This window comes from Podarcis bocagei, assembly GCF_964188305.1.
Source record: "Podarcis bocagei genome assembly, chromosome: 10".
NCBI lineage: Eukaryota > Metazoa > Chordata > Lepidosauria > Squamata > Lacertidae > Podarcis > Podarcis bocagei.
The window spans coordinates 22,167,224-22,187,011 of NC_138135.1; the positions used below are offsets into that span (position 1 = coordinate 22,167,224).

Genomic DNA, 19,788 nt, shown 5'->3' on the forward strand with positions numbered 1-19,788 from the left:
ACCTTCATTTTGCTGCATAGTTTCCTATTAGAATGAACAAAAATGGCAACCGGGAAAAGGTTGAGGCAGAGGTGGAAGACAGAGGTGACCGAAGGAGGACTGGGTTGGGGAAAGGGGAGAAACAAGGTCAGTACAGGCAACTGGGACTGTTCAGGCTCTCCTCAATTTTTCTCTTGCATATTCACACACAAGAAAATTCAGAGGCTCCCAGAGCAATGGGAGCCCATATAATGAGGGATCAGCTTCACCTCCCTTGAGACAAACACTGTCTCTCAAAGTCTGGTTTGGCTTGAGGAAAGTAGCAGGAACCTGTTCCCAGCAGAGTGGAAACCAACAAACCCACATTCTCTCTTACCTCCAAGAACAGCCACAAACTTCTCCAGCAGAAACAGAATCTGCTTAATGTACATCAGGTTCTTTGCTTTCAAGCGCTTCCTATTACAGAAATAAAACGGTGTCTCAATGCAAACAGGCAGTGCTCCTGACACAACAGAGCTTACGTTGGGCTTTAGAATTATGCCCCTGGTGGAGAATGAAGCCCTTGGTGGTGAATAAGCACTGCCACATATAGACAACTATGACTGGCGCCTTACTGTAATGGCAAACCACGTATTGCTGTTTCACGGATGAGCAACCTCCTCTTGGGACTTGCAAGCTCCCCCTCCTTTCTTCAACATGCAAAGGGAGAATATAGTTTTAAATTGATTTACACTCTCTCTGCTAGAAGGAAAGTTTTGTGCTGTGCTTTATGCTTGTTTTCGCCTTTTCCCACAGTTGAATTTTTAAAACATGGCTGAGCACGTGTGAGAAAACATGCACTGCAGTGCAATGTTGCTCTATTGCTGCTATGCTATCCGAGGCGAAGCCATGGTTTGGCCTAGTGCTACATCCAAACCTAAGACTGTGGTTTGTCTCTCTCCAGACAAACCAAGAGCAGTAAACCAAGAACAAACCTTTAGTTACTGCTTGTGGTTTGTCTGGAGTGAGACAAACCACAAGTTCTGATTTGGGTATAGCAGTAAGCCAAACCATGGCTTAGTCCTGCCTAGCACAGGAGCAGCAGGTCCCAGGGAAGAGGGGTGTGGCTGCCATCTTACATCCAAGAGCCTACATGTTTGCTCATTGGTGCAAAGCCATGGTTTGGTTTTAGCATAATGTCCAAACTGGGCCATTTATGATGCTTGTTTCTACTTTGTAAGCCACCTGAATAATTTTATAGATTGGCAGTCATGTAAATAGCAAAAAACCCTAGTTTCACACTGTGCTCAAACATGTCAACCCGAGTTGTAAATAGCTTTACCTGTAGCGCTCCATGTACTGCAACAGCTGGGAATGGGCGCAGCACAGCTATAATAGAAATAAAATGTTGGCATTGAAGGCAGCTTAAAAGAGAAACCCACCACTGTGGAAATGTGAACTCTATGGTGGAAGACCAAAAAACACGCAGCAGAGCAGGGGCTCTGAGGTCTGGCTCACCTGAGAACCGCTAACCTGGGCACTGTAGATACAGGTGAGGGTATCTATCAGATTGTGGGCTTCGTCAATGATCACCACCTGATCCTTCAGCTTGATCCCAGACGCACTTCTAGTAGCTCCATGCAGAAGCATTTGATATGGCAACACCACCAGCTGAAGGAGGGACACAGGCTTGGGTTACAAGGGCGATTTGTCACGTTTATGGGAGTAAAGGTAAGTAAGGTCCACCACACATGGTGCAAATGCATTCCCAAAACACACACAAAAAATTAAGAGTGAACAGGAAGTAGGGGCGAGATGCGTTTGCAAATATGGACTACTTTCTAGTCCCCACTGAGTGTACTTTCAGTGGCAAACCCAAGGTTGCCAGTGCATAGCAGGCAAAAAGGTCCTGGGAGAGGCATATAAGGCAGGAGGCAACAAACGGAGCCCTTTTCCTCCATTGTAGAGTTAGGCAATAGGGTGCCCTCAATGGTCAGGAATGATGGGCGCCACAGTCTACAGCATCTGAAGGGCACGACATTGGCTACCGCTGCTCCAACAGGGCAACAGTTCGAAAGGAAGCCACTACCAGGTTTCTGCTGCCAGGCAATTAAATCACTTTTGGTTGATCTGATCTGGGTCATATCCAACAGCGTCCCCTCCGCCGACGGAAAGCACTTTAATTAATCAGCAGCGATGGGGTGGAGGCAATTTCTGTAATTTATCTATCTCCCAACAGGACTACCGTAATTTTCGCTCCAAAACACGCACTTTTTTGCTCCTAGAAAGTAAGGGGAAATGCCTGTGCGTGTTACGGAGCGAATGCACTCGACTGGAGCCATGGCTGCCGTCAGTCAAGAGGAGGGGGAGGAGTCAAGGAGGAGGGAGGGAGGGAGAGCCATGGCAGCAAAGCGGGCAGCAGCCGCTTACACGCGAGAAGGGACAGACGGGAGCCATAGCGAGCCGGAAAAAGCGCCGCGTAGCCAGCAACAGCTGCTGTAGTCTCAGCTAGCAACACTCTCTAAACGGAGCAATGAGGCTGCAGAGGGACGGCAGGGCACAGGAGGGCTCTGAGCCACGAGCGCAGTGAAAACCAGTAAAAAAGTTTTTTAAAAGGCTGCTGGGGACAGGAGGGCACGGGGTAAGGGAGAGTGGGAAATTACGATTCTCCCAGCGTCTCAGCTGATCCTCTGAGCAGGACTTGGGTTGCAGGGGATTTGCCATTAGCTGCGTAAAGCAGCAAAGAGGGAGAGAAGGAGCAAAGCGTGAGAGGAAAGGAGCTGCTTACACTGCTGTAAGTGGCTGTTGTCCGGTTGGCTCCTTTAAAGCAACAGTGCTCTTTCTCTCCCCCCTCCCTGCTCAGCTCGCCGAAAAGCTCCTTTTCCACACACCCCACGTGAGCTCCTTCTCCCCTTAAACCCCTCTTCTGCATCATTAGCAGCATCCTTCTCCACCCACCCCATGCGTGCTCCTTGTCCCTTGAATGCTTTTCCTTCCCTCCCCACTTAAAACGTGGTTACAAAGCACGGATCCACATGGATCCTCAGGATTTTTGCACTGGGTCACCCCAAGTTCACCATCAGATCACATAGCATATTCATGGCTACAGCCTGCACCAAAAAACACACACGCACCCACTGTTTCATGGGGCTGCAATGGCGCAAAAACGTGGTTACAAAGCATGGATCCACATGGATCCTCAGGATTTTTGCATTGGGCTACTCCAAACTCACCGTCAGATCACGTCTGTGGCCACAGCATGAACTACAAAAATCATACATCCACTGTTTCGTTTAGAACATTTTTTTCTTGTTTTCCTCTTCTAAAAACTATGTGTGTGCTATGGTCAGGTGCGTGTTATGGACCGAAAAATACGGTAGGTCTTTTACATAGCCAATTAAGGCAACTGATGCTACTAGGTGAGGTAAACTATTTAGGTAATTCTAACAATTAGCAATCGTGAAGTCCAAGTTTGTGCACTTGGCTCTAAATGTGCTTTCGCCTACTTTATTTTCTAGCCCAGTGTTTGAGACACACACAAATGCAGCACCATGGTTTTCACCTGCCTTGCTCAACAGCTGAAGAATTTGAGGCTAAAGGAAAGCGGCTGGTTTGCCTTTTTGTGGGACTCACCTGAGCAGCTGGGATAGCATATCGGCTTCCATAATACGGGCAGGCCTTCATTCCCTTCCCCAGAGTCACCAGCTGCTCAATATCTTTCACCTCAACCAGAACTTCATCCCGAAGGAGCTGCATGGGCTCATAGGAGTAAAATGGACAAACTGTTCGGCTCACACGCCTTTTCTTCCCCTCTGCCTCCTCTCCTGTGCTACTCTTCTCTGGAAAAAAGGTCAGAAAGAAGAGTTGTGAGAGCCAAGTGGAAAGAGGCGTTCATATTAACGTGAGTGAAAGCAGTGCGAGGGGCCCTTCCTACAACAAAGGTGGGCAACCTTTTTTTCTCTAGAGGGCCGATTCCCCTTGAGGGTAATCCACCAGGGGCTGCCAGCCGCTGGTGAGCAGAGATGAAAGTGCTCTGGGGACATGGCTGGCTGGAACCCTGAACAGGAGCACTCCCCACTGCAACATTTTACTGCAGGCAAAATTATGGACATTGGGATGCAGAAAGGGGGGGTATGGGGGAGTCCCGGAAAAGAGGTGTATGAAAAGAGGTTTGAAATTATACGTGTTTGTATGTCTTTTTAGGTGTTTGTTTGTCTTTAAAAAAATCTGTAAAACCAATAAAAATTTTATAAAAAAAAAAAAAACATTTTACTGCAGGCCCCACTTTACTGATGATGGTAGAACCTGCCATTGAATTGCACTATATAGTACCACCAAGGCAACTATCTGTGAACAAACAATAAATGTCCATAAAAATGGCAAGTCGTTTTAACTAACTGAAGGACATCATCCTCTTTCTATGCTCCTCCCGATGGGAATATGCAGATGGGGACAGATATACCCCTGCTTTAAGTCATTTACGTGCTTTCTTCTCTTGTACATTATTTACTACAAAGCTCGAGGTCTTTAGCAATGTTGGAGCACTGAACCACTGGTATATCACAAGTGGGCTCTTTATTACTGCATTTGTAATTGTTCAAGATAAGATCTATTTTGGAAAGAGAAGAAATGAGAACTGAACCACTGATATAATACAAGCGAACTTTTTATTTACTATGTTTGCAATTGTTTAAGATAAAACCTATTACAGGCACATACCTCCACATGTGGTGGGAGTGTCCCAAAATCCAACTATTCTGGACAACAACCATACGAGAAATATGTAAAATAACCAAGAAAGGATTAGAAATCACCCCAGAAATGGCCCTACTAAACATCTTCCAAGACAATAATGCCCACTTAAACCACAAAGAACTTATAACCCACCTACTTTCAGCAGCCAGAAACATCATAGCCAGACACTGGAGAGACCTGTCAGGAGTAAGCATGGACCAATGGTACCAAATAGTATGGGAAACAGCCTTACTAGAAAAAATTAAGCAATAAACTGAAACTGACACAGGGACACCTTCACCCTGGTATGGTTCCCCTTTATCACACACACAGCCCAAAAAGTCAATGACAAAAATCCACCAACAGCATACAAATCAATATGGCTAACCTGATCCAAAACACCCCACTCACACACAAAAACAAAGACCACCACAGCCAACCACAAATGAACAACCACACCCTAGGCCAACCCCAACCTCTCTCACCACCAAAGGAACACAAGTGAACAGCAAAGAACCTGCACAAGCAATGCTGACACAAAACCCTACATATATTAGGTAAAATAGAAACATCATCACCCAACCCCACTCACCTTTCCCACCTCCACCTCTTTCCCCCTTTTTTTCCTAATGTCTCAACAAATGAAACTGATTTGTAAAAATGTTACATGGAAAAAATATGAGAGAGAGACATTACACATACTTTTGTAAATCAAGAAAATCTTTAATAAAAATACATTAAAAAAAGATAAAACCTATTTGGGAAAGAAACTACTTTTGCAATTTTTATGGACGTTTATTGTTTGTTTACAGACAGCTCCCTTTGTGACATTAACTTGTGTTGATTGCCGTAGTCATTGTATCACCACCCTGTTCATTGTTTTATTGAAATACACTAGGCACCATTTAAGTCATTGTTCCCAGCATGTGACACTTTCCTACCATGTTTATTCTTCTGCATCTCTATACAACGGTCGTTGATGAGCTGGACGGCTCCCAGGTGCCTCACTTCCTCATTCACACAGAGGTTCTGAGACAGGTAAGGCAGGAAAAAGCAGAAACCAGTTACAAAAACAGAGAGAGAGAGAGACATTCACAACATACACGGAGCAGAATTATGAGAGGCGAATTGTTTGAGTTTTTCTTGCGGTTGAGACGAAATATAAAAAACATTGAAAGACTTTATTACTAATCTATAAGGCAGCAGGTTAGAATAATTACTTATAAATAATGAAATAAAAGTAATAGGATTACAAGAATAACTTATTTATAATGTATGGGTTGTATTCAACCAAGATCTACTGAAATTAATGAACCTAAATTAGTTATGCCCATCAACTTCAAGCTCAGAATTAGACTAGCACTGACTGCCGCCCTATAAAGTTATATACTTTTTTGTATGTATGTATAGGTAAAAAATGAATAAACCATATTTAAATGTTTCCCCCTCCAGCACCTCAGAATCTTTGGAATGGAAAACTATTTGAGATTATCGTTTCTGTGGTATGAAGTGCCATAAGCATTGCAGACACACAAATCCAGGACAAAGGGTGTTCAGTATTTGTAATATCACAAGGGTGTCATGCTGCTCAGTATCCAATTTCTTACTCAGAATTTGTATTTCTAAAGATGATTTTTCTGGTTTGCATCTTGAACATTTTAATTAAATAATTATCATTTGCACCCGCCCTTCAGTCTAAGGTCCCAGGGTGGGTTATGACCATTTAAAATGCAAAATTAATAACAATCTTTTAAAAAAACAAACAGAGAATACAGTCACAAAAATCAGGGTGGGTCCTAAAAATACAACAAACGTGGGGGGGGGGTGGATGCAGCAATTCCTAACCTTGTGGCATTTCACTATATATATATAGCCTATATATATATATATATATATATATATATATCACACATCACTGTTTCAACTGCTCCTAAGTGCCACCAAGAAACTATTTCCATGCTAGGGAGTTCTAAGAATAGACACAATGTAGATCACAAGGTGTTTCCACAATGACAATACATTCAGTTCCTCCTCTTCTCCCCATAAACGTTTAGAAAGGGAGACACGTGACGTAGCATCATCACGCCAAGTGTTCCCTTGCCCCATTTTATTGACTGATGTGGGGAAGATCGCACAAGGCAAGCAGGATACTCCATACCCTTACTCAACAGCTCCACAGTGGTACCTCGTGTTACATACGCTTCAGGTTAGACTCCGCTAACCCAGAAATAGTACCTCAGGTTAAGAACTTTGCTTCAGGATGAGAACAGAAATTGCACAGCGGTGGCACAGCAGCAGCGGGAGGCCCCATAGGCTAAAGTGGTGCTTCAGGTTAAGAACAGTTTCAGGTTAAGAATGGACCTCCAGAACGAATTAAGTTCTTAACCCGAGGTACCACTGTGTTAAAGAATTCAGCAAATGGACGGGGAGGGCACATACCACGTGTGGACTGTGCCCCTCCGCCTCGTTCCTGACCTTCACATTTTCAGCCCATTTCGAAGCCTCTCTGTAAGAGGATACACTGATAATAAGGGGGGGGGGCAATTACCATAAAGCTTTCAAGTGCCTTAGGCTGAATGTGATTAGAACCTCCCTTCAGGAATGGAGGGCCGGGGCCAGAATGCAGACTGAACACCTGGATAGACCTGGGAAGGGGAGGAGGAACTGGGAAAACAGCTAGCTAACCTTGATGGCAACCCAGTGGTCAGCACTGTCTAGTTCCGCCCATGGGGAAATTTCATTAGCAACCCAGCTTGCCCAAGGAAAAGCAGAGGGCTACGCACCTGCCTAGACCCCAAGGAGACCAGTCGCGTCTCCTTGCCGAAAGGGCTCTTCTGAACCTCATGTACAAACTGAGCCAGCTGCGAATGTGTTCGGCTGCAGTAGTAAATCTGAGGAAGAGAAACAGAAGAGAAACACAACCGGGAAGCAATTCATACAGGGCCAGTTGAGATGTGTTAGAAATGCAGGATTTGTGCTCTCTTCCTCTTGTTCTGCAGTAGGACAGAGGCATCTGCAAGGCCTGCCCAACAAATACAAAACTTTGGCTCCTAGGGGGCTCACTCTGGCCCAGAGTCTGCTCTCAGGCAACTGCTTGGGCCCATGCATCTCAGAAGGGATCAAACAGCCAGAAGGGAAACATTTTGTATGCAACGGCATCAGCCTGACCCTGGGCTCACTAAAGCCAGATGTGAACATCATTTGAAAAACAGGCAAAACTCTTCCACTTGGGATAGACTTCAGCAACTGAGATAGTGACTGGACTGAGGGTAGGAAAGTCAGATGGGATTCTCACTGGATTTTAACTGTATTATGTATGTATGTATGTATGTATGTATGTATGTGTGCAGTTATCTAATTTGAGCCTTAGAAGCTGGAGGAATTCTTGCCAATTTGTCATGAAACTTCCCACCTACAGATTTGAAGGTCAGCTGCTGGAGCAGGAACCAGATGCCCCTTGAAGCCTTACCTTAGTTACATGCTCCTCCTCTATATCTTCATCATCGTCTTCTTCACTTAACCTAAGGGGTGAAAGCACAATTGTGTCTCTCTTTCCTGTAGCCCCTCTGAAACATCTGTGTCATAATCCAGAGCACGTATGACACCGTCTCTCCCCATCTTTAAGCAGGTCTCTGTCCACATACGACAGAGAGCCAGCACATTCCTATTTAGCAATGCGAAGGCACAAAAGAGGGGAAATGGAGTGGGGAGGACATAAGTTTCCCCTCATTTTTTTCTGATGACTTTGCAGAACACGGGGGGGGGGGGGAGAGAGACTTCCTATGAAATATTTTATTTTACAATGAGTGAAATGCTTTTCGAGATACGCCATAAAAGACAATCCACAGCATTAGAGGATGATTATTCTGGCATATCCAACCCTTAAACCCAAGTTGTACTTCTACACCTAGAAGGTGCTGCAATCTTCATGAGAAGAGCAGATGGGGCCTTCGCTGCTTGTGATTTGCTGCTTCCTTCTTCTTGGTGACCACTAGGTCTAGTATGCGATCGTAGGACCAAGTAGAAGAGGAGAAGAGTTTGGATTTGATATCCAACTTTATCACTACCTGAAGGAGTCTCAAAGCGGCTCACATTCTCCTTTCCCTTCCTCCCCCACAACCAACACTCTGTGAGGTGAGTGGGGCTGAGAGACATCAGAGAAGTGTGACTAGCCCAAGGTCACCCAGCAGCTGCATGTGGAGGAGCGGAGACGCGAACCCGGTTCCCCAGATTACGAGTCTACCGCTCTTAACCACTACACCACACTGGCTCTCAAGTAGCCTGCTTCTGATGCCCCTTTATCTTGCCATCTTATTGCCATCCTTACCTACTTCCCACTTTCTTCTCCTCATCGCTCTCGTACTCTGCAAGGATCAGATCTTCCTCACTCCGATCCAACGGCTCCAAAGTACCCAACTCATCCGGGTGAGACAACATGTCCTTACTGAGCTGGAGTAGCTGCTCTGCCTCTTCCGCCTCCATCCTCTGAAATAAGCATAATGGAACTGTCAGCCCCTCCAAGTCAGTTAGCTCACTGTCCTATAAGGAAAGGCTCCAAACCCTTAGTGTTTAAGGAACTTAGTGTTCAACCCCCAGAAACCAGAGAAAAATGCTATTTGTATTCCTTGAAATTTCTCAGAGAACACAAGCAGTAGGCAACTACTGTGTCAATAACAAGAGCAATCAAAGCAAATGTGGGGGGGGGGGAACCCAACCACTCAATACAGCAGCCTTATAATGAATAACAAGTGGGGCCTTCAACAAGTGCAGAGTTTTCCTCTTTAGAGTGCCAGTCATTTTATTCTACTCCCCTGGCTCAGTTTTTCATCATTTTCTCCCTGCCAATAGTTAGTTAGCGTTCAATACACGAACCATGGAACTCTCAGCATTCCGGGAACCACAACTTATCAACGAAGCTGCAATTAAACATGGTTGGGATTGTGCTGTTGGCAACCGAAGGATAGGCCTGTGGTATCTGAGTCCTCTCACCTTTCTTTTAGAAGTGTATTTCAGCTGCACGTTGTGGCGAATTTGCTCCAGACGTTCTTCTCGCTTCTTCCTCCTGACCTGCTCCTCCTAAAAATTGAAACAACAGTCTGTGAAAGTCAACCATAAGTCCTGGAACGAAAACAGCAAGCCGTTTCCGTACCCACTGTGAATCCCAAGCACGTTAGAGCCTCCCAACTTCAGTCTTTCCTAGGTTATATACGTTTCTAGACCACCTGGTGCATAAGGTTTTAAAACAGTGGCTATAACCCAGTTTTCACACAGGTGAAAGAGGCTCGTGAGAAAATACCCCAGAAGAATCTTTCACTTTATATGTTTCCCCCATTTCTAATTCACCTTGTACTCAATGGGCAGGCAGAATCAAGATGGTTATGCAGTAGTACGAAACACTAAAGACACTGTCATATTTAACAAGGAAATGTAGCACCTGGTACATTTCAAGATGCTACTAGCCAGAATCTTTCTCTTTTTAAAAATAGCTTAAGTAGCATTTTCTAAGAGAACTTTTGAGTAAAGTGAGACTTGTGAGCAAATACTTATTTAGTTCTCTATTAAATATTTGAAACTTTTTTTGTTCTTTCGGTGTTGCAATACCACCACAGTTTAATGGTATTCGAGTTGGAAGGGCTGCCATCTTATACTCCTGTGGAGATAATTTTCCAGCTATTGGCTCTATGCAGGAGTGTAGCCATAGGCCATGAGTTTTAAACGTTTCAGTTAAGTTTTTTCCTTATGGTTTGGACACCATTCTCTTTCTGGCTTGGAGTTACAAATTATTGTTCTATATTAAACTAGTATTTCTGGGTTCTTTAAAGAGATGGCACATGCAAAAGATTTAAAGGTGATGCTAAATGTACATGGCTCAGAGAGAAGAACTGAAGCTACAAGATGAAAAATGATTCCTACATCCAGTGTCTACTGACTCTGCCTACCTCCACTGTTAGAGGCAGCATGCCTCTGAATACCAATTGCTGGGAATCACAGGAGGGGAGAGTTGCTGTTGCACTTTAGTCCTGCTTTCAGGCATTTGCCATAGGCATCTGTTTAGCACTGTGAGAACAAGATGCTGGACCAGAAGAGCCTTTGGCATGATCCAGCAAGGCTTTTGCTATCTCTTGATTATTTTTTTAATGTTCTCATCATTCTTTTACAGTTACATCTCTGAATTCGCCACCTAGACAGGCTTTGCTCTAATTAATAAGCAGCATTACCTTCAGCCTGTGGACCATTTCCCGTTCTTCTTTCTTCTGCACAAACTGGGTGATCCAGTCGGGCTCCCCGGCCGATGCCTGGCTTCCCTTCTCAGGCTGCTCTTTGGCACTCTTCCCATTACTTCCGTTTGCCAGCAGGCGGGCCTCTTCCTGTCTCTTTTTCTCTTCAAAGTCTCGGAGCCACGAGAGGGCTCCACAAATGAGACTCAAAGATTTCCCCTAAAAATAAAATTCAGAGTTGCTGCTGTTGCCTTTGTACCACTTATTCAAGAATCTAGGCAGCTGCATTTAAATTTAGAATACAAAAGCCCAGACATTATTTACAGTTCCCAACAAGCCAATACCTGTTTGTTGTCTATTCACAATGACAGATTATTGCTGCAACCCACATAGCTAAGAATTCTGGGTTGCTACAGCACTTTGGGGAAGAGCTGTAGCTCAGTGGTAGAGCATGTGCTTTGCACACTAGGCTTAATCCCCAGTATTTCCAGGTAGGACCAGGAGAAACAGCTGCTGCCAGTCAGTGTAGACGACACCAAGCAAAGTGGGCCAATGGTCTGTCTTGCTGTGAGGCAGCTCCTTATGTTCCTAAGCAGCAAACCACACTATTTCTCCCGTTCCCTCCCCTCCTTCCACAGCACCCCACTCCCTGGCTGCAACCAAGTCCTGAGAGCCTTTCCTCCATGTTGCAAGGCATTCCTTCTCCAGCCATATGAAGCTCCCACAGCCACCTTGAGGCCTAGGTAGCAGAAAGATGAGGAATTGTCAGCGCTTCAAATATTATTAAAAAATAAAGAGAGAATTACTGTGCCAGTTGGGCTTTCAAATATACCAATCTTCCCAGTCTCCAAGACCTGATAAAGTTTAGCCATGAATTCTTCTTGAATGGGGTATGGCACATAAGGAAATGGAAACTTCGTTTTGGCGGCTTCTTGGCTCTCCCCAGCCATCTCCTGAAATGAAAAAGAAACCCATAAAACAGTTATCTGAATCACCTTAACCCTGACCATATATAAACTAGCATTTCTACAAAGGCGGGCAAAAAGGACATTATCAGCACAGCTGAAATAAAACATTACACGAGCCACAAGGGAGGCCCTGTGGAGGACGGTAAAGATGGCCCTCTCCCATTACGTGCGCATCTGAAGTTATCCCAGGAACCCAGCCAATAGTGGAATCTATCAAAGATTACGCCCAATGCCTACAAGGCATTCCAAACCACCTTAATATTATCATTATTTATTACATTTGTATCCCACTGCTCCTCCAAGGAGCTCAAGGTGCTGCAACTTCCTTTCCCCCCCTATTCCCCTTTTTATGCTGACAACACTTTTTTGAGGTTAAATTAGGCTGAGAGACCATGACTGGCCCAAGGTCACACACTTAGCTTCATGATTGAGTGGATATGTGAACCCTGGTCTCCCAGGTCCTAGCCCAACACAATAACTGCTATGCCATGCAGGCTCTCAAAAGATTCCTCGTACCAGGCCAGACCATTAGATTTAACTAGCTCAGTACCTTGACTGGCAGTGACCCTCTGGGGCTTCAGGCAAGGAGCATTATCTGGGGATGCCAGGGATTGATCTTCTGCATGCAAAGCAGATGAGCTATGCAGCTTGCGTCAACTGTGCCAACAAGGTGGCAAAACGCTGCTTACCGGTGCAGCATTCTACACAACCAGCTTCAACTAAGACTGGCATAGGTCAGGACATATCTGGAATACTGCAGCTGGCAGTAGCGTCCAGGCAGAAATCAGCAAAAATGTCTGGGGAAATCCAGACGTACGGCAGCCCATGTTGGCAATGTTGTTTTTGCCGATTATTCAGAAAAATAGCTCAAAAACGGTATGTTTTTTGCAATTTTGCCGAAAAAGGGCAACTCTAGCTTCAACCTTAATACTAGGCCTACATTATGCTGCTTAAAATGGGAGAATTCTGGACTCTCCCTCTTCAAGACTGCTGGTGGGGGGAGTTGGCATCTTTGAACACTCCCTCTATACACAAACACACACACACACACACACACACACACACCCTCCCATATGCCCCTCAGCTTCTGTGCTGCTTCCTGTTTCTGTAATCAAGGACAAACTACAGTAATTCCAAGATATTAGAGACAGGGCAAGGCTGCATATTCACCAGTACACCATGGAGCATCTCTCCCTTTCATACTCTGTACTTGTTGCACAATTGCCCAAGTACTTAAAACAAGATAAGCTACTGGTGGTTTAGAAAAAAATATATATGCCATCCTGCACACACATGCATATGATTTCACTGCAAGTCCTGGCTAACATCTAAGGGGACGAGAAGGCGGCATTTTAGAGCCTCAGTGTTGGGGGGGGGAGGCTCCAAAACCTTGTAGGGCTGGGCTTGCAACACAATCCTATGCGGGGCCACAGCGTTTTTCATGAAAAACCTCCCAGGTTCTAATTTGCGCCTGCAGGTACGCCTGGAAAAGTCCTGTTGCAAATCTTGCACAGCTGCTGCCAGTCAGCTAGGTGGACCAACAGTCTAACTTGGTAGGAGCTTTCCGCGTCCCCTCCTGCCCCCCCCCCCAAAAAAAAGAGAGGTCCCACTGTACTTCCTGGCAAGAGAGCACAGGATTCCTGGAATCCCAGCACGTTTCTGTTTCCCTCCGCGAAGCGCCCTACTCAGCCACCTCTTACCCTTTGCGGCCACCATCCAACCCGCACCCCTCCCCCCAAATATCCCGCCGCCACGGACCCTTCTGGAATTGCTCGAAAGCGCGCCAAACTGAGAAGAGCTACTTCGGCCCGCCTCCCTCCCGCTGACGTCAGAGGTTTCCCGAGAGAAAGAGCGAGCCACTCAGCTATTAAGGCCCCGCCTGACGGGGCGGGTTGGTTTTTTCCCCGCCCAAATTTTATTGGCTAGGGAAAAGTCCCGTCAGCCAATCGAGTGAGCCGCCCGGGGAAAGAAAAACAACAAGAACATGACACCGCCTCCGCGCGCGCCGTTTCGTCACCAATGGGAAGTTGTCTCACAGCATGTACACTCAGAAGCAATCCCCGTTTATTTTTATTCTATTCTATTTTATTTGCGCTGACATCCCATTCCACCAAGAGCCCGAGGTGGCATATACATCCCTTTCCTCATTTAAACCTCCACAACAGCCCTGCGAGGTAGGGATACAGTGAACTTCATGAGATTTGAACCCTGGTCTCGCAGGTCCTAGTCGCACACTCTTACCCACTACACCAGGACGACTTAATCGTAGGGAAAGTTTGGTATAGGTTTCCTAGTCAGTCTTACTGCAAAAACCAACAACAGCAAAGGTTGGCATCAGAAGCCTGCTAAGACTGCAGTCCTATACACACTTATTTTATTTATTGCATTTACATCCTGCCTTTTCTCCAAGAAGGATCTACATGGTTCTCCCCATTTTGATATGATATCGCAACATCCCTGTGAGGTAGCTTACTTGGATGTTTTATTGAAGGGTGAGACTATACATACACACACACACACACACATACATAGACAATAAGAATATAAAACAACAATAGATGAAACAGTAGAAACCTAAACAAGGGGACAGACTTCAAAGCAAAGGGATGGAAAATCATAAAGCTGCAACCCTAGGTGGAAGAGCAGGACTTGTTTCTGAGAAAATATCCATGGGATGATATAAGGATACTTCCAAAGGGACAATATTTAGCATTGCCCACTCAGTGTGGGAAACCATTGTATGCTTTGTAACTGTCCATGCTTCAATATGCACCTGCTGCTACCTTCTTTCATGAAAGAGATAACAAGACAAAGAAATGTTGCAATGCCACACTAAAGCATTTAGCATAGACACACCCTAAGACTGCCATCCTATGCCAAGATTCCCACCCCAAGCACATGTCACTGGTAGCAAGCGCCGCTGAACATAGTGGCATTTATTTCTGAGTAAGCATGCACAGGACTGCACTGCAAGTTAGGTGCACTTCAATCCACGGATTTAAATTAGTTTTGGCAAGACTTTTCTAAACTTTCTGTTTTCAGGTGGAAATTCAGTCACATACCAGAAAATTCGGGTCGTGCCATTACCGTTGATTGGGAGGTCTTGCACAACAAACTTGTAGAATAAATGTTCGTTAAGTAGCCAGCATTGTGAAATCTTCCTGCAAACAAATCAAAATCAATGCTCAAAGCTACCTAGAAGCACTTTAAGTGCCTAGACTCAAATGCAAAAAAAAGGGGGGGAGAAAGGAGGAAAGACCTCTAACCCAGTGTTTTTCAACCACTGTTCCGCGGCACACTAGTGTGCCGCGAGATGTTGCCTGGTGTGCCGCGGCAAAAATTAAAAAATTCGAAAGTTTTTTTTTAAAAAAGTCAAATTTTAGATTGGGGCGCCGTCCCCGGAGGGAGGCGGGCGAGTCGGGCGGCGAGAGGCGGGGCGGCGAGGAGAGGCCGCCCAGCGCGGGGCTCTCGCCGTCTGCCTGCCTGGCTGCCTGCGAGCTCGGCGGGCAGCGCCTCCGTCCGCAGCGCCCGCCTCGCGGCTCTCATTCCCTGCCCCTGCCAAAGCTCACCCAGCCAAGCCGCGCTCTCCTTCCTGCCTCGCTTTGCTGCCTCCTCCCCCCCCCACCCCCAAAGCTTGGAGGTTCCCCGGCGCCGACCTGCAGGTTTGACCCCCTTCTCACACCTGTTCGCGCTCCTTGCACGGAATGGGGAGGATGGGGAGGAACGGGGCTCGCCGCTGCCTCCGCTCGCCCTCCCCCCCTCCGCCGGCGGTCCCGCAATTCTTGGCTTTTTGGCGGTTGGCACAGAAGGAAGGCAAGGGGGAGGGGGGGAAATTGAAACTTACACTTTCGTGCGTCCCTCCCGACGTGACGCTGCGCGCTGACGTCACGGGGCTGTAATGGTGGTGTGCCTCGAGATTTTTTTCATGAAACAAGTGTGCCTTTGCCCAAAAAAGGTTGGGAAACACTGCTCTAACCCCCCTCTTTGCAGTTCATCCTACCTTTTAAATATGAGGTTTTCTAAATTGTATTCCCTCCCCCCTTGAGCATTAACCCTTGCTTGCAACCACTGCTGTATTCTCTTTATTTAATCCCTTCAGGTGTTAGCATCTCTTATTTACATCCTATTTGTAACCTTATTTATTTGGAAGTAATCTCCACTGATTGTAATCAAATTTATTTGCATATAAGTGGGTTTGGGATTGCAACCAAAATTACTTTGTATTGCTTCCAGCTTTGCATTGCAGACTGTGCTTGTTGTTTTTCTTGTAGTTTTATTTATACCTTTCACAGAACAGTCAATCTTCAGTTTGTCACATATGACAGTGCACGCTATCTAATATAGAAATGAAAACCAGGGTATGTTGTTGTTTTTACAGCACACGGTGCTTTTAGATTTTTTCAAATGAGTAAGTAGCCCACATAAGTAAATCACATAGGAAGCAACCCTACCTTAAAACTGCAACCCCAAAAATGTTTAGGCTTATACAAGCCCTACAAAATGCAATAGGCTTGGCTAATAGGTTCAGGCCTACAGGCTTGCCAGGTCTATTAGGTTTGCTAGTTTTCTACACACATACCCAAATAATATATATATTGCAAGGGCGAAGTTCTCTCATTCAGATATATCACTCAATTCTTTTGTGCTTTATTTTGGTATGCTTGACAACGCAAAGCTAATGTGTGAACTAATTGATATAAAAAGTACACAGGAACAAACCTTGGAACCAAGTCAGAACATTGAAACAGCAAGCATTAGTGTGCATATTCACAGGTAGTAGTTATCCTGAGTTTCAGGCAGAGGTCTCTTCCTGAGCCAGTGTGGTGTAGTGGTTAGAGTGCTGGACTTGCACCTGAGAGACCAGGGTTCAAGTCTCCACTCAGCCATGAAGCTCACACTGTGACCATGGACCAGTCATCGACTCTCAGTTTAACCCTACCTCACAAGGTTCTTGTGAGGATAAAACGATGAGAGCGAGAACCATCTATGCCACCAGTTCCTTCGAGGAAAGTTGGGATATAAATGTAAATAATTATAATTATCATCATCAGTTTACAAAGATCAAAAGATTTCAACAGATATAGGCCAGAATTGGCCTCACTGTTCCTTCTGCTATGTTGCAAAGAGATTGGCCACTGAAAGACTTGCTGGGAGAGGCCAGGCAGGTTCGTGGAAGGTCCTCCTTCTCTCCATAATTTTGCAGTCCCTGCGATACCCATACATCAGAACATAAGCAGTTTTAAAAAATAATACGGGGTTCTCAGCCAATCTGATTTAAAACGGGTTGATTAATTGACTGATAAAAAGGTTGTAGCCGCACTCACAGGAGTACTCACCACATCCTTATTTCTTGAGAGAGATGGCAGCCAAGTTCATGCCCAGCTGGTTCCGCCATCAAAAGCAGCAAGTTTCCCACGAGGAGAGGAAGCAACGCAGAATCAGGCCACACCATTTCACTGGCAAAGGTGAGAAGGGAAGAACCTTGCTGCCCAGTGATGTCACAAGCATTCCTGGTTACCTAGGCCACGGCAGGAGCTCCTGGTTGGCCTTTCATGCCGCTTCCCCTTGATACCCCACCAAAGCAGTGGTCCAGCAAACAGAATAAAGTGAGGATTCAAAAGAACCCAGGAACTTCCTTTATCTGTACAGCCTGCTAATGGTTCCTCCTTCAGACCGACCCTGTGCCCAAAGCCTCAGCAAGGAAGATGAGGGGGCTTTCAGCCACACAGGTGTTCCTGTTTGCTCTTGGTGAGTGAGACCGTTTATCTGCCCAAGCCTTGGCCAAGATGTTTTAGACTACAACTCCCATCAGCCCCAGTCAGGCACCGACTGGGGCTGGTGGGAATGCTGCCTAGAGCTGATCTACACATTTCCTTACTCCATGAACCTACAGTGTAGAGACAGGGCCACAGAATCCTTCAGTCAACATCATCCCCTGTGGCCAAGGATGCTCCGGGGCTTAAAAAAAACCAGGGCTGGCATTCAAAGCACAGCAGCCCAAGTTGTGGGATCTATGCCTTGCAACCTTGATACGCATTATAGAGGCTTAAGCCAAGGCTCACTCCTTTGCCTCTTTTGTTTGGTTTGCACAGTACTCTCAAAATGGCTCCTCGCTGCAGCAGACACACAGATACAAGAGCCATCGCTAGCTGGAATGCCACTCTCAGATGCCGAATATGAGCACTTCTTTAGCATCCTTCGTAGCCCTCGTCGAATCCGTGCTGTTTGCTTCTTAAGAGCCATGTATGGCTGCCAGAATTCCTTGATCCGGGCACTGGACCAGTATGAAAACCATGGAGTCGTTCCTGAAGGTAAACAATAAGAATGACAGGGTTGTCTCAGCTTTTCTGTAAACTGATTGGGACTAGCCTTGGGGAAATCCCAGCTCTTAGATCGTAACAAAGCTCCTTGCAAGACTTCAGCTCCTCTGAAACCTTCACTAAAATAACTTTTGCCAAACCTAACTGGCAGTCTTGTTTTGGACGTGTTTAAAATAAAATATGGGAGGAACCACACTTGCATCAGCGCCTACTGCAGAGATAGCCAATGTGGAGCCCTACAGAGATTGTTGCATATCCTCCAACATTTCTCCGATGAAAATAGGAACTTATTATTACTATTATTATTATTATTATTATTATTATTATTATTATTATTATTATTACTACTACTACTACTACTATTATTATTCCCCACCCATTTGACTGCCACTCTGGACAGCTTCCAACATATATAAAAACATAATTAAACATTAAACATTTAAAAAAACCACTTGCCTATACAGGGCTGCCTTTATGCAGCTACTTATCTCCTTGGCTCGGGAGTCCCATAACTCTGTACCCGGCAACATTAAATTTTGGATAAATTAAAATGATGGGGCAACCGCCACAGATGGTCTTTTTGGAAAGTAGGGCTGCTGCTTGCCCACTGCTCAGACCCCAGCAAGGTGGCAGAGCCAGGCTGGACTGATGAGGAGCCCTTCTGAGTCACCAGTCAGCAACTGCTGGCGCTGATAACTGATAACAGTGCGGATCTCCAAGTTGCAACTGCAATTAATTTAATGTTTGGTCATGCCAAAGGGGTCAGCACCCAGATGAAAAGAGACCCCTACTGCACACCCCTCTTTCAGATTCCCAACAGTGGGCATGGACCATAGGAGCCAACACCTTGGGGCCGAAGTCCCTTTGGCCCCCTAATAAAATATTTGAGGGGGCTGCCCCCCAGTTGATGGGCATTGCCATTCAAATGGTGTGCATGTGTCATCCTGTGATCGATTATGTGGGGCTCACCTGCCCTCCCTCCATATTTTATTCAAGTTGGCACCCCTGGTGCGGACCATGATGATACAGTCACTATTACAGTGAAGCTCTGGTAGGCAGTGTCTCCTAACTGAGATCAAATGGAAGGAGTGAGTAGGGATAGATCATCTGCTCTTCTCTAACTCTCAGCCTCTCTCTCTCTCCTAGGGCGGGTGTGCTCTGACTTGGAAGAACATTCAACTTTCCCAGATTTTTGTAACCTTGCTTTTTATCGCTGCGCCTTGAGGAAGTACTATGTGAAGGTGAGGGAAAGAGGCGAGCCTGGGAAATCTATTAGGAAGAAAGGATAGCCCAAGAAAACAAGGAGCTATGGCAGAGGTAGATAAAAAAGAAGGGGAGAACCTTTCAAGGAAAGTAGGTTTGATCCCACTATAACTTAGGTCTCACTGAATACACCATTCATTCGCTCTGCACATAACACTTAACCATAGTTAGAAACCATGGTTTAATTGGATTGTCTGAACCAGACTTGGGGGCTTCACCAAGGTTTGTTAACCATGAACCTGCTCATAAGTCATGGTCTGTTCTTGGTTATCAATCTTGCCATATGTGAACAATGGCTGCCAGTTTGTGGACAGTACTGAGCTGGCA

General features: G+C 45.7%; 1 protein-coding gene across 4 annotated transcripts in view; it reads right to left on the minus strand.

Annotated features, from left to right (window-relative positions):
- DDX11 (DEAD/H-box helicase 11) overlaps positions 1-17,339 on the minus strand; it is a 34,423-nt gene extending 17,084 nt beyond the window's left edge. The window contains exons 1-13 of one of the 4 annotated variants that reach the window (XM_081209916.1): positions 17,203-17,339; positions 14,941-15,039; positions 11,717-11,863; positions 10,911-11,129; positions 9,682-9,768; positions 9,020-9,177; positions 8,162-8,213; positions 7,476-7,583; positions 5,634-5,721; positions 3,592-3,797; positions 1,477-1,629; positions 1,301-1,347; positions 356-435 (exon numbers count right to left, since the gene is read on the minus strand). In XM_081209916.1, coding sequence (XP_081066042.1) covers positions 356-435; positions 1,301-1,347; positions 1,477-1,629; positions 3,592-3,797; positions 5,634-5,721; positions 7,476-7,583; positions 8,162-8,213; positions 9,020-9,177; positions 9,682-9,768; positions 10,911-11,129; positions 11,717-11,860 — 1,342 coding nt within the window. In that variant the 5' untranslated portion in view covers positions 11,861-11,863; positions 14,941-15,039; positions 17,203-17,339. Of the gene's footprint in view, positions 1-355; positions 436-1,300; positions 1,348-1,476; positions 1,630-3,591; positions 3,798-5,633; positions 5,722-7,475; positions 7,584-8,161; positions 8,214-9,019; positions 9,178-9,681; positions 9,769-10,910; positions 11,130-11,716; positions 11,864-12,428; positions 13,377-13,636; positions 13,770-14,940; positions 15,040-17,202 lie in introns of those variants that run through there. The other 3 variants (XM_081209918.1, XM_081209917.1, XM_081209919.1) reach the window with 3 other exon arrangements.
- Between the last annotated feature and the right edge of the window lie 2,449 nt (positions 17,340-19,788).